Source organism: Antrostomus carolinensis, unplaced genomic scaffold, assembly GCF_000700745.2.
Source record: "Antrostomus carolinensis isolate BGI_N321 unplaced genomic scaffold, ASM70074v2 scaffold37042, whole genome shotgun sequence".
Lineage (NCBI taxonomy): Eukaryota > Metazoa > Chordata > Aves > Caprimulgiformes > Caprimulgidae > Antrostomus > Antrostomus carolinensis.
In genome coordinates, this window is record NW_010298286.1 from 37866 (window position 1) to 51189 (window position 13324).

General features: G+C 37.0%; 1 protein-coding gene across 1 annotated transcript in view; it reads right to left on the reverse strand.

Moving 5' to 3' along the window:
- LMO3 (LIM domain only 3) overlaps nt 1-12690 on the reverse strand; it is a 50250-nt gene extending 37560 nt beyond the window's left edge. The window contains exon 1 of the mRNA XM_010162406.2: nt 12481-12690. Within this exon, the coding sequence (XP_010160708.1) occupies nt 12481-12686 (206 nt within the window). The 5' untranslated portion in view covers nt 12687-12690. The remainder of the gene's footprint in view (nt 1-12480) is intronic.
- Nucleotides 12691-13324: the final 634 nt, after the last annotated feature.

The window sequence follows — 13324 nt, forward strand, 5'->3', positions numbered from 1 at the left end:
CTCTTTCCTGATCACTAAAAAGTGGAGAGTTGTCCATTTTGATGGAGTTCCCTTTGAGCACAAGAAGGATGAAAAATTGACAGCAAGACTGCAAGTCTATGGAAGAGCTATCTGCCCAGATGCTGCTGTCTTGGTGACTGCATTTAGTTTCATGAATAGAAAGCAGAGGTCCCATCTAACGACAACTGATGTTGTCTTCTCTTGACAAGTTTTCTTAAATTTGCAATTTAATAATTTTTCCTTTCCTGATATTACTGATGAGGAAGGACAGTTGCCTACACCAGTGTCACATTTCTGTCATCTTTGGCATCCTGAAATTTCAGGGAAAGCAGAGAAAAAAAGTGCAGCTGTTAACCATTTTGCTTCTCTAGCTTCATCTTATGAAAATTAGAGCCATACCTACTCCAGCCTCATACACAGCAGAAGGAAGAAGGGACTACAGTGCTCACTAGACATGTGCAGGGGCAGACCAAGAACTTTGCAGTTCATCCTCCACCCATGAGCTTGCCTTCAACAAGCAACACTGCAGTGAGGCTGAATTAGAAGTAACTGCTGTATGTTGGGTCCTTTCTTTCTTTTTTTGTCCTGTGACAAACCAAAAGCCAGACAGCAAATACACTGGTAATAGCTGGTCTATTCCTCCTATCAGGAAGGAATTTTTTTTAAAAGTTCAGGAGGTAAGAAGGTTGGTTCTCAAGTGCCTTGCAGCCGGGCTTACACTGACAATTATCACATCTTTCCACTAGGCAACATTTTCTCGGAAACTAAACATGTTTGCAATTATTGTCTAAATTTGTTTCTATTTTTTTTGTTGTTGTTTTTGGGGGTTTTGGGGGAGGGGGGTTTGGGTGGGGGTTTAGGGTGGAAAGGGAATACTTGTCCCTATACTACCTTTTTGATACTCTGCTAAAATCAACACTATACTACTTACATAACATTGACTGTGTTGCACAAATAAGCTGAACATGAGGCGTGTAGGAGTTGGCAGTAAGAACTAACTTTTCCAAAAAACACACCTTAAAAACAGAAGGATCAGCTTATGAGGAGAAAGAGCTGGACTTCAGAAGAAAAGAATTCGTGGTGGTTAAAATTAAGACATAAGAAAAAAAAAAAAAAAGAGAGAGAGAGAACGGTTGTACATCTGCTAAAATAACCTTACACATGTTTATACACACACATATATAAAATAAAAATTACTTTTTCAACAGGTCATGAGGAAAACAGCTTATCTGCCAACATAGTAAGACTATGTGATTAATAAGAAGATTACTTCAGATAGTTGGTTCCAGAGCTATTTGTGCATTCCTATCAAGACTGAGAATCTGACAAATTACAGTAAATTTTGCAAATATGTACTATCTTTTATTCAGAGTAAACCTCAGGGGTCTTTTAGTAGAGAAGGTATATTTGTATAAAGAGAGAAAAGGACTGGATGAAAACAATCATCTGCTTACCATAGCAGGAAGAAGTTGCAGTTGTGCTCACCTTCAAACTATTCCGTGGCCAGTTTTTTAAAGAACTTGCAATGGGTGCTACCACCTATCTTATGCATTTCAGCTGAGCTCTTATAAAATATATATGTATATTTTTCCTGTAATTATCCGATGAGATAATTAAAAGACACAAGGAACAGAGAAGAGAAGAAAGATGCTGTTATGGTTATTACAAGAAAATTATCTGGCTGTGCTGCACCTGGAGACAGGGAGTAACTGAGACCCTGACAGGGACACATCAGGGATCATCATGAAAGGTCTCAGAAGAGCACAGAAGACACCCATGGTTGGATGTATGCTTCTGAAGTTGTCGTTTCTCTTCATTTTACTCCCTGACTCTTTTTGCTAGCAGTTCACTCTGCATTGTGACTGAATTAGGTAAGGAGGTGCTGGGGGAAGCGCTCGTGGCTAACTTCAGTCCACAGCCAGGCTCATTAAAACCAGCACATTTGCTGCAATGTTTGCAGCATTTCCTCTATGTCTTAAGATTGTTTTAATAAGGGAAATTCTGAGCAGAAAGAATATACTTTCATTTACTTTTTAGTGCTCCCTCTTATAAGTATTCAATGTCATGCTGGATTTTTTTTTTTTTTAATACTATATGGAGCATAAAAATGCATGAATTTAATATCTTAATAAAAATGAACACATCCTTCTAGAAGCCCAAAGCTGCTAAATACACAGGACAGATTCATTAGCACAAATTTGGAGCATGAAGAGAAGGTGAACTGAGAACCCAAGATTCACAAACATCAATACAAACTCCCAGGGCTCTTTAATAAATTTTTGTCCACCCTCCTACCACTCTCTCTCTCAGAAAAACTGTGGAGAGCAGAGCCCATAAGCTACCAATGGGTTGTACAGACAAGCCTCAAGTTAGACCCTGAAATCATCCACCAGCAGTTTGATTTGGGGGTGACGGCACGTGGGATTAGCATACAAATAACCATCCTTTCCATCAGACAGAAACAAGGAAAGGTATCAAAACTTCGACTGACATCCTAGACATGGGAGCAAGGTGCCCAGCCAGGAGGAGAGTTGTGGGCTTGAGCTTTTCTGGACTGGGAGGCAAGGGAGGAATGTTGTGCTGTTGGTAGGGGTAATTACTGTACAGTTTGTAGCATATTAAATATGAGGACACAGAAATTCCAAATAGGTTTGCAGGCAAAGCCATTCCAATTTTAAATATTTGGCTTTACTAAGGCATGTTTCTAAATTAATAGGCCCTATAGCTTTCAATAGGGTTATTCAGGGTACCTCAAGTCAAGCATGTAGTATACATTTGTAGGATTAGAGTTAATGTTATTTTAGTATAAAGTGTTCTTAAATGTATCAGATTACAAATTAAATAAGGAAGCCAACAAAAACTAGTGCAGAACAGCTCCTTATTGAGACTGCCCTCCCCCTTCTTGACACTTTCTGTAAGGCAAACCCATTAGGATTATAAATATTTCTTTGAAAAGTTTTGGGGATTTTTTTTGTAAACTCAAATCTCAAATTCTGGGTAAAATTTATTTAACAAAAATTAGAAAGTGGAGAAATGTAATTTGTTTCTTTAGGAGAAGATTATTTTTTTAATTTTCTACCATGTAAAACAAAACAAAAACCCCCTTTTTAATGCAAACTTTGAGAAAGAGTAGTAGCTTTAAAGGTAACAGTTCTGACTTCAGAAAAACAAGATTTATGTAGAAGCAACCATGGTGACAGAAGATAAGGACTAAGACAATAATTCACAGTGACTGCAATTGTTATTACCACCTTTAATTTGTAGCCTGTAACTCACTTAAGCTATCACTACCCAGAAATCTTTCCTACAAATTTATCTAAAAGACAAAGCCCAGTTCAGCAGTTGTCACTGAAACTATTTTTAGAAGTTGATCAACCATAGTAAATTCCTCTGTTTCTTAGAGCAGAAGTATTTTAAGGGGGGGTTAATTATTAAATTTGTATTTGTATCCACTTTCCTCTAATATATATCTCTCTTTTGCAAAGAAATAACATTAGAAAATAAAAATAACATTTGTTTTGTCCCATGGTGAAACAATAATACTGTTCAATTCAGGGTTATAATACAATAAAAACTCTTCACTAAACTAGAACCTGAGACTCTGCATATGCTGATATTTACGGTTTCTAAGCTTGTCTTGTACAAAAATCAGGTTGATTCACAAGCATTTTGCACATTTTAGTATCAAGAGAGAAAAGTGGTAACTCCTGTACATAAAGTCCAAAGGGTCAAGCTTTGTTAAAAGCAAAGGTGCGATATTAAAGCAGAGATACAAGAGCAAAGGGACATTTACTACCTGCGGTAATTTAGTGTCTTCCTAATTAGTCCAGTATATTGTCACTTACAGTATGTTCAAATGTATAACTTGACTTATTCTCACTTATTCACCTCCTCTCTCCTCCCCCAAACGTAGAAAAGATACAATAAAGCCCCTGATGTTCTCTGCTCTCATCACCACCCCCAAAAATAATTTTATCTTTGCATGTTGTGCAATTCTTACTTTCATCCACTATGTGCCAACATAAGACATTATAATTTTTGCAAAAGAAAAGATGAAAAACTTAAGTTTCAATATTGAAGAATACCCCTTCACTCAAGAGTTGCAGGAAAATTTCTTGAGGAACATCATGCCAGAGCTGAACATGCTCTTCTTTTTTTATGAAAGTAGCTATTTTTTGCTAGTGAAAAGTTCCCTCATACTGCATTTTGTTAGAAAATAGATAAACAGGGTTCGCTCTAATCCCAAAGGAAAATATTTTGAAGTTAATAATCAGGGACATTGTGCTCTTTGAAAAATAGATGCTAAATACTCTCCAGTTGTTGGTAGCTGCAGTTCTGATGTGAAGCTGGGAGAGTGACTGCACCGTGAATGCGCTATACTGGCACTCCATCACAACATCTTAGCACATGCTTAACTTAATCCTGCAACTAACCTCACTGATTGCCATGGGGCTATCAAGATGCTTAATTGTGAGCACACCTTTAAGGTGTCTTTAACTGGTTTTTGAGAAGATGGGACTGTAATCATATTGCAAGTACCTGCATATTGTGGGTGCAGAATTCCACCATGATTTCTGCAGAAATACATGAGTAAGTATCATAGCAAGCATTTGGAGACATGGCTTGCTAATGATCAAATTTGGCTGAACTCTTTATCCTGTTGTTTGAGCAATTTATATTTTCACTAGTTTATGGTCAAGATCTGATACGCTTTTGTGATTTTTTTTTTTTTTTTCTCAGAATATGTTTCAAGGATTATGTTTGGTTCTGTTCTAACACCTTTCTAAATACTAGAAACAAGCAGAACCAGCAGTTTCTATAAATCCAAATTTTAGTTAGTTCTAGTCCATTATAAACTTTTTTTTTCCTGATTTGGTACAGCCAGATCTTTCATGCATCCTTTTTCAGTAAGATGAAAATTTGATAGATTCATACATACATCTGAAAAAGCAGCAAATTCTAGAGATGACTTAAACAGCCTTTTCTCTTTTAAAATATTAATCTACTGATATTCATAGCCATTTTTAAAAATACCAATCACATACAACGAGACTTAAGTGTCCAAAGGCTAATTGAATCAGAATATGCAAGAAGCATTCTCAGGAAAGTGTGAAACAGTAGTACCAGAATTATGTCACAGGGAAGTAAGTGTAAAACATGTACAGCTTTTTGACAGTGTAGACTCTTTGCTTCAGATATTTGTGTATGAAAAACTTAAAAAAAAAAAATCAAGAATGTTTTGACCAGAGAAAAGAATAAGCTTGTGACTATTACTTAGATTTATTTCTAAGGTCATGCATTATCATACTAAGGAATTCATTGGGAAGTTACCCATCAAAAAACCACATTGCTTTTAATAAGGTATACCCAAAATATGGATTCTTAAGGACAGTGATAGTTAAGATCAATTTCATTTAGAAATCATTTGAGGATTGTATATTGTGTATTTTGGTTTCCAAATCCACTATATTCAACTTCAGTCAGAAATTAAAAGAGAAAGCAATTCCTAAAGTCAGGAGGGCTGAAAGCATGTAACAATATTGTCCATTTTGATGGTCAAGTCTCAATTATCTATTATAAAATTTTAAATGAAATTTTCATTTCCAGGTGAGCAGTATTTAAAGTTTTCACCTTGGTCATGACTATGTTTGGTACTTATTATTCAAATATTCACATCAAGAAGGAACGCTATATATTATCTGGCACATTTGAAGAGTATAGTGAATATAATTTAATAAAATTCAGTAAGAATATACATATATATATTTTTTTTTTTTTTTAAATTACAAGGTAGACTTGCCTTTTTCAGTTTTGGGCAAAATATATAAAAAAATAAAGTTTCAAACAAACAAATTTTTTTCTTTCTTTTTTTTTTAAGGAACAGATAAGTAGCAGAAATGAGAACCTAAAGGAATCGCTGTGCTAGGCAGTAAGAGCTAAATATTCTTCTACTATATACATACAGTACACGTACTTATATGTAGGTGCATTTTTTCACATATGTTCTGGCCAAAAATGCAGAAAGTTTCCAGTTAAACCTTGGATGTCAAATCAGATATCATAATATAGTTGATAATATTTACTCTTGAAGTAAATAATTTTAATATGAGTATTTTTAAAACATATTTCATAAAAACACTAGTCAAAGTAACTTCTGAGGAAAAACTCAGCAAGAAAGAAAGAAAGAAAGGTGCATTTATTTTAAAAGGGGCTATAGAAAACAGACCTATAGAAAGTAGGCCTATAGAATTGTTCTTTCACCTCTGGCACTGCAGACTTACCTAGGCTGCCCTAAATTTACCACTTTTATTAAGCTTTATTGAGCTGCCATAAATTGACAAAATCTTTGTAGTAAGCTAATTTTCCACCAAAATACAGTGTACTGTAGAAAGGTAATGAAGAGCTGTAGGACAGGCTTTAAGAGGCACTATACTTTCATCTGAAAAGTCTCCTGAAATTCTTTGAACGTTTCCAGGGGATTAATGAGGTATTTTGACAACACACGAGAAGCGTCTGGTTTTCAAGAAGCCTTATAAGAGGGAACACTCACATTCTTGGAAGTTAAACTGTGTATTTTAAGCCACTAAAAATAACACAATTATTAAAAATTTGGCAGCTCTGAAGAAAAATACCAGCAGATATGAGGAAACACATGGAACTACTGAGGAGTGTCAAACTTGAGTACACACATTTTACAGCACTTCAACATGACTTAAACACCAATTTTAACAGCTTAATTGAATGTTTCTTATTAAAAGCTATCACAGATGAACTAAAATAAGAAGAAGCTAAACTAGCCAGAGTGTGACTAAACCAGAAGTATTATTCTTTGCAAGTTGGGTGGATTAACTGCGCGTATGTGCATTACTCTCCTTGTTGTACATCCGTATCCTTTCAACAATTGTTAAGGTGTTTAGAGGGTTTCAAAACCTTTTGGCGATCAGTGAGAGCGCGAGTATTCTTGCCTTTTTTTTTTTTTTTCTTTTTTTAAAGACATGTTAAACAACACAATGTAAATTTAGAACATTCATCTCACACAGGGAAATTAGAAGTAGACTGTTAACACCTACGCTTTTTTATATATATTTAAAAATATTTTTAGGGTCTATTCCTGCAAACTAGTAGTCCCTTGAATTCTTCAAGGCATTGCAACAAGGATATTAGTTTATAAATGTGTTCAGTTCCACGAAGTTTTAGTGAAGAAAACAGAGCTCTCTTAAGCCTCATTTCTGTAAATACCTCAATATTCCTGAAAATTCAAAGTGCTTAAATCTTTAAAGATCTACTCTTATTTAATCACGCTGGGCAAGAAGCATACTGAGGTGTCATTTTGATAACACCCACTACGTGTGAAATTATCCACATAGAGTATTTATACATGCATTTAATAAAGCGGATATCTGAAGTGTTTGCCATACTTAATATGCACTTTCCATAACACGAGTGAGAAATAGGATCTGCTAATCAGTACCAGGCTACAAGACATTTTAAGTCTCTCTAAGTACTCTTATGTAATAATTTTTTGAAATAATAATTGCCTTTAGAGTGTGAGCAGTTGTACAGGAAAAGGCTGCTTCTTAAACTCTACTCTTTTCAGTCTGCACCCTTTCACAAGCTAAATATTTTACAGAAGCAGCATCTTTATGATGCTTATGGTTGAACATTTTACTTTCTGTAGACACGTCTCATTATTTAGAAGATCTCATCCAAGTTAAAAACTTGACTTTTCTCAGGTCTTTGAACCAGCAAGTGGGAAAAAAAAAAGATAAATGCCCCTTTCTTTAGGAATAATGATCTACTCATCTTCATAGATACTCAGTGGCTCTTTTAAAGTCTGCAGTACATGTATGAGCAAAATCAATACAGTTGGGCAGTGGAGGGGTGGACTTTTGAGTCAATTTCCCCCCTATCCCCGATAAGGTTCTAGATGTGTTTAAGGGCAAAAATTCTTCCCAATATATTAGTTTTGTTAATGCTTTTCCCATGATCTGTTTGCCTGGCTAGGAAAATTATGCAAAAAGTAATAAAAGTTCTATTTCAATTTCCATGTTAAGAGATGGATGTGGAATAAAAAAAAAAAATAAATCAGAAACCATATTCTTTGTGTTTACTGAGAGATATGCACTCCAACATTTAGTGTCATGGAGCTGGAGTTAAAAACCAGAAACGGTGAAGATAATTTAGTTGCATGAATGCCTGCTCTTCAGTAAAATGCTGCCAAAATTAAATAGGAATGAAACAGCACTTTGTAGTCATTGGTTGCTCAGCAGGGTTTGCGTAGTTAAAAACCTAAGTGAAAAGGGTGATTGACCTACATTGCTACTAGCTTAGCACAGCTGTACATTCATATTTTCGCTGCATCTGAGGAAGCTCATTATTTAATACAACTGAGTTAGATGTAATTGTTGGTCTTTCATTTTACACTTTTAGGGGCCAGATATTCATCTCAAATGTGCGGCAGGCATTACCGTGCATCTGGAAATATCTGCGGCTGCCCGTTTGCACGCAAGGCTAAGGGATAGCTGCACCTGACATTAGGAGGCTGTGCAGGGGTAGGAGGACCTCACAAATACGCAGAAATCAAATGAGCAGATGGAACAGAAAAGCAAATCCCTTGACACCCCAAAGGCAAAAGCGCTGCTGTTTCCCTATTGTTTTGAGCAGAAGCAGCCCAGAAAGCACAACCAAAGAGCACTTCACACAACTCATACCTGAGGTTTAAATAAGTAATAACATTCCAGTTAACAACCAGTTTGACATGTTAACAGCCCTTGGGCTATTAACATAACAACTGGTCATTAATGACAGATTTCAAAGGGAATATTGTGCTTATAAATGGACATGCTGCCAGTCAGAAGAGAATACAAGAGAAGGGGAGGTTGATACATTAAGATGTCACCATATAGCTCTGGAGGGAAAAAGGGGGAAAAAACCCCAAACTTCTTGCATATTTCACTTACTGTAAGTGGACATGAAATATTGGCGTAAACCTAAGTTCCTTCAATTAAGTCTTCACTTTCTAACCCAAGAGTGTATAAGCAGGAGACAGAAGCCTGAAGGGGAATTACACTCTGCATATCATTTTCACCAAGTGTGTTATTTTTAACGTTGAATCCTTTCTTTACTCAAGTCAGTTCTCATACTCGTTAACAAAACAGAGTTCATAAAAAAAACCACCCTAATACCCTTGGTGTCATATGCCACCTCTGAAGCCACTGCAGTGTCTTACATGAATCAGATTCCAGGGTAAAACTTCTCGCACCCAAAGCATCTTCCAAGCTCATTACCTTATTACAGTTTTATTCCATCCCCTCAACCATCCCCAACCCAGAGAAAAAGGTTTTAATATAGTAAAATTAAATAATTTTGACAAAGGAGAGTGCTAAAGCAAAGCAACTTTTGAAGTTCTGAAGATACAGAGTGTTTATAAAAATATCACGTACCTCAGGACTCAAATACAGAATGAGAATGTGCATTGGGGCTGAAGGAGTGTTTTGGGTTTTTTTGGCAGGCATCTCTAAATGAGAGATACTGGAAATATCTTTGTAAATAACCAAAACCACAGTCTCATAGTTTGCAAATTTAACAGTGAAAGTTAAAGCACCCAAATTGGCTACATTATTGCTTATAGCAGCTGTAGAATGGCTGTCTTATTGAAAGACATAATGAACACAGAGAGACAAGTTAATAAGCAATTTTATTCTTTATAGTATCGTGGAAGCCACATATCCTCTAGAGGGCACCACATAAATTAATAGGAAGCTAAAACAGTTTTATATGTAGCAAAGACTCCCTTTATGGTTAAAAAGAAAAAAAAAAATAAGAGGATAGTTTGAAGCTGTAATCGAACCCTAATCTGATCATTAGTACAAAGTAATTTGTTCTTTAAGTTCATATCAAGTGAGTTGCTAAATATGAAAGCTTATTTGACTACAAAGCTAGAGAACATTTAACTAGTTTCTATATTAGCATTAAAGAGATCACTTTTACAGGTTCACGGCATAACTAAGTAGATAAGATGCAATGAGGCAAATGACTATCTGCAATTACCTTAAGTGCATCAGTTTGAAGTTTAGTGTAAATACCAAGTTTAAATCTATGCACTCACAAGAATCACTAAAAAAAGGCTCATGACAAGACAGCTTCATTAAGACTTGATAAACCCAGAGACAAAAAAAATCAGAAACATCTTAAAACTCATTATAGGATTTCTCATGTATGCTGGCTTCACTGGTACAAAATATTGTTTGAGAACAAATAACTGAAGCACTAGTTCTGAATGTGGTTGTGGCAGATAAGAAATACAGTCTCCTTTCTCTGAATCACTTAGTATGATTTTTAACAATCTATTAGCAAAATATTTACTCCTGTTAGACCTTCAAAGATCAGAGAGTAACAGAGCGTGTGTGCGTGTGCACCTGTACAGGGGAAATGCTTTGCTCGTATATCTACTGCTAGATCGCTTTTGGTTTTGATTTTAAACATTCGATTTTTAAAACATCGCACTAGCAATGGGAGATTGGGTAAGTTCAAAGTCTCCAGTAAATTTGGAACTCAGATCAAAAAGCCATAACAGAGTTTTCTCACTCCTGCAGGCGCTTGTTGTAGAAAGATTCTTAAAATTAGTTTTAAAAAGTAGGTTAAGTGTTACCTTTCCCCCAGAAGCTGTTCTGACCCCCCTCGATAGACACACTCTCTAAGATCACAAGTGACCTGTGTTCATGTACGACAATTCCCTTCTTTTCAAAGAGTTTTCCTGCCAGTTTTTAAAAATAAGGTCTTGTTAACTACTTCTTTGTCAGTTTTAATGCAACGGCTTTCAGATGCAGACTCTATGCTAAATTCCCAACACTTTATCTTGTGTTCAGTTCAGAGTTTTAATGGCACTTTTGCCACTAAGCAGTCCAAGCCCACACCTGAAGAACCCTGCTCTGCCTTGCAGACCCAGTTCAACAAATGCACAATACTTTTGCAAAGGTTTTTCATAGAATCATAGATTGGTTTGGGTTGGAAGGGACCTTAAAGATCATCCAGTTCCAACCCCAACTACCATCAGCAGGGACACCTTCCACTAGACCAGGTTGCTCAAAGCCTCATCCAACCTGGCCTTCAACACTTCCAGGGAAGAGCAGCCACAGCTTCTTTAGGCAACGTGTTGTGCTTTAGAAAAAAACAGATTGTAATGTGGAGAGCCAGAGTACCAATGGTTATTAATAACTCTTTAGTCTTGATCGCTGTTCCAACCTACCCATGCTGTACAACTTGGGAACTGCTCAGGGCATGGGAACCTCCTGTTTGGCATCTGTGCTTAAACTGAACTTGTAAGTTAACACATTCAAAGATAATTTTAATTTTTCCCCAATGTATTACTGACTTGAGTGTCCCTTTAAAAGGAAAAGGCTTCACTACAGGGGCAGGGGAAATATTCCCAGAAGTTCATATTAGCCTGGAGCAGCTAGTCTCATTAGAACCCCTCTACAGGGAATGGAGGAAAGGTGCTCCTATAGGAAATAGGTGCTCTGAATCACCCCAGAGGAGCCTTTTCTCTCTATTTACTATTGAGAGCCTAGGGAGACTAAGCTTCCTGATTAAGCTTCGCTCCTGCAAAGTAGCCCTATTTATTCACACATAGTCTGCAGATAAACTAGCCTGGTGCTGCTCATCAGTACTTTGCTACAAGTTATACCTCATATACTTTTGTGAACACAGATTTACAAGTAAATGAGAAGACAGAAAATCAAGCGACAATTTGCTATCTGAGAAGATTATCTATGCAAGAGTTGGACTTGATGATCCTTGTGGGTCCCTTCCAACTCACAACATTCTAGGATCCTAAGTGGCAACAGGTTACCCTGCATCTCACCCAAGTCACCAAGCTAAATCAGGACCAGCATGGATTTAAGCCTACTAGCTACATGGTTATTTAGCATGGAGAAGGCAGTTGATCATCTTGGTCCAGCTTCTAACAGCTAATTGCCAACATTCGTAAAAGCTTCCAGTACCACAAATTAAATCCCTCTGGCAAATAAAGAGGATGAAAGTGGGAAAGCAAAGCCAAGTGAAGCAATCCTCATTGAGAGTTCAAACCCTGTGCTGGAGCTGATGAAAACCACACACGCAGTTTCAGGCCACTATACCTGGTCACCATCGTACTGTGAGGAGGAGGAGGAAGAGACCACCAGCACCCCAGGAGAGCGGTGCTGTGGGAAACGCAGGGAATTTGCCATATTGTCTTTCTCCTCTGAGCACAGGACCCTAGTATCAACATCAGAAAATTGGCAACCACCCACAAAACCTGATTACATGTGCTTTTTGATTCATATTTTAGTTTTATCTCCATACTGTGGTATTTTTTTTCTCATCCTCCACACGTACTCAACCTTGCAACCCTCAAGTACCGCTTAGGCAACAGTGGGTAGATAGGAAGGGCTGAACAGATTTAACAAGTTTGTCTGTGAACGTAAAAAGGACATGGCCTACCTCAGATAGTCTCTGCGACAAAGGATAAGGTTGGCTTTGGTGTACAAGGTAGAGCCCACCTCCCCCAGGCGACAGTCACAGCAGGCACATTTCAGGCAGTCTTCATGCCAATATTTGTCCAGGGCTTTTAGAAGATACCGGTCTTTAATCTTACGGTTGCAGCCAGCACAACCTTTCGGCTTGGTGTCTGGCTGGACTGAGAGCATTTGTATACCTGAAACACAAGACAAGAGAAGAGTGAAATAGATATTCTCTCAAGTACAAGTCTCACCCTTTTCTCCCTCCACCTCGCCGCTCCCCTCACATCCCTTTCATTAAGAAGGCAATCATGTAGATAGGATGGAATAACGTAGATAGTCCACAGTGAGCTGAATACAATGTTAAGATCAATTTGAGAACAGAAACTTCCACTGCTCTAAGTTCCACAGCTTCTCTTTAACACCTCATTTACCTGGTCTCTTTGCTGAAAAGAAACAGGATTAAAAAATGAAAATGAAAAATTAGAACAATTCAGTTGAAAAGTTATCCACTTCTACCTAAAATATCCAATATTTAGTGACCAAAAATTTAAATAAACAGCATATCTGTGATGGCAAACATAGCTAAATCTACCTATTTGGATCTATTTGCACTATCGTTATAAAATATAAAAGCACTCCAGATTCTACAGAATAAAAGTCTGAAGCTGTTACAGGCACAGGGCCAGAGTTTCAGGGAGGTTTGACATAGACATTCTGGTGCTGGGGGGGGGAATATTTTCTTTTTTAAGATTTCAGTTCTTGTTAGACACATGAATGAAGCAATTAGATTTCCATAGACTTCAGTACCAGCATCTCTAGGTACA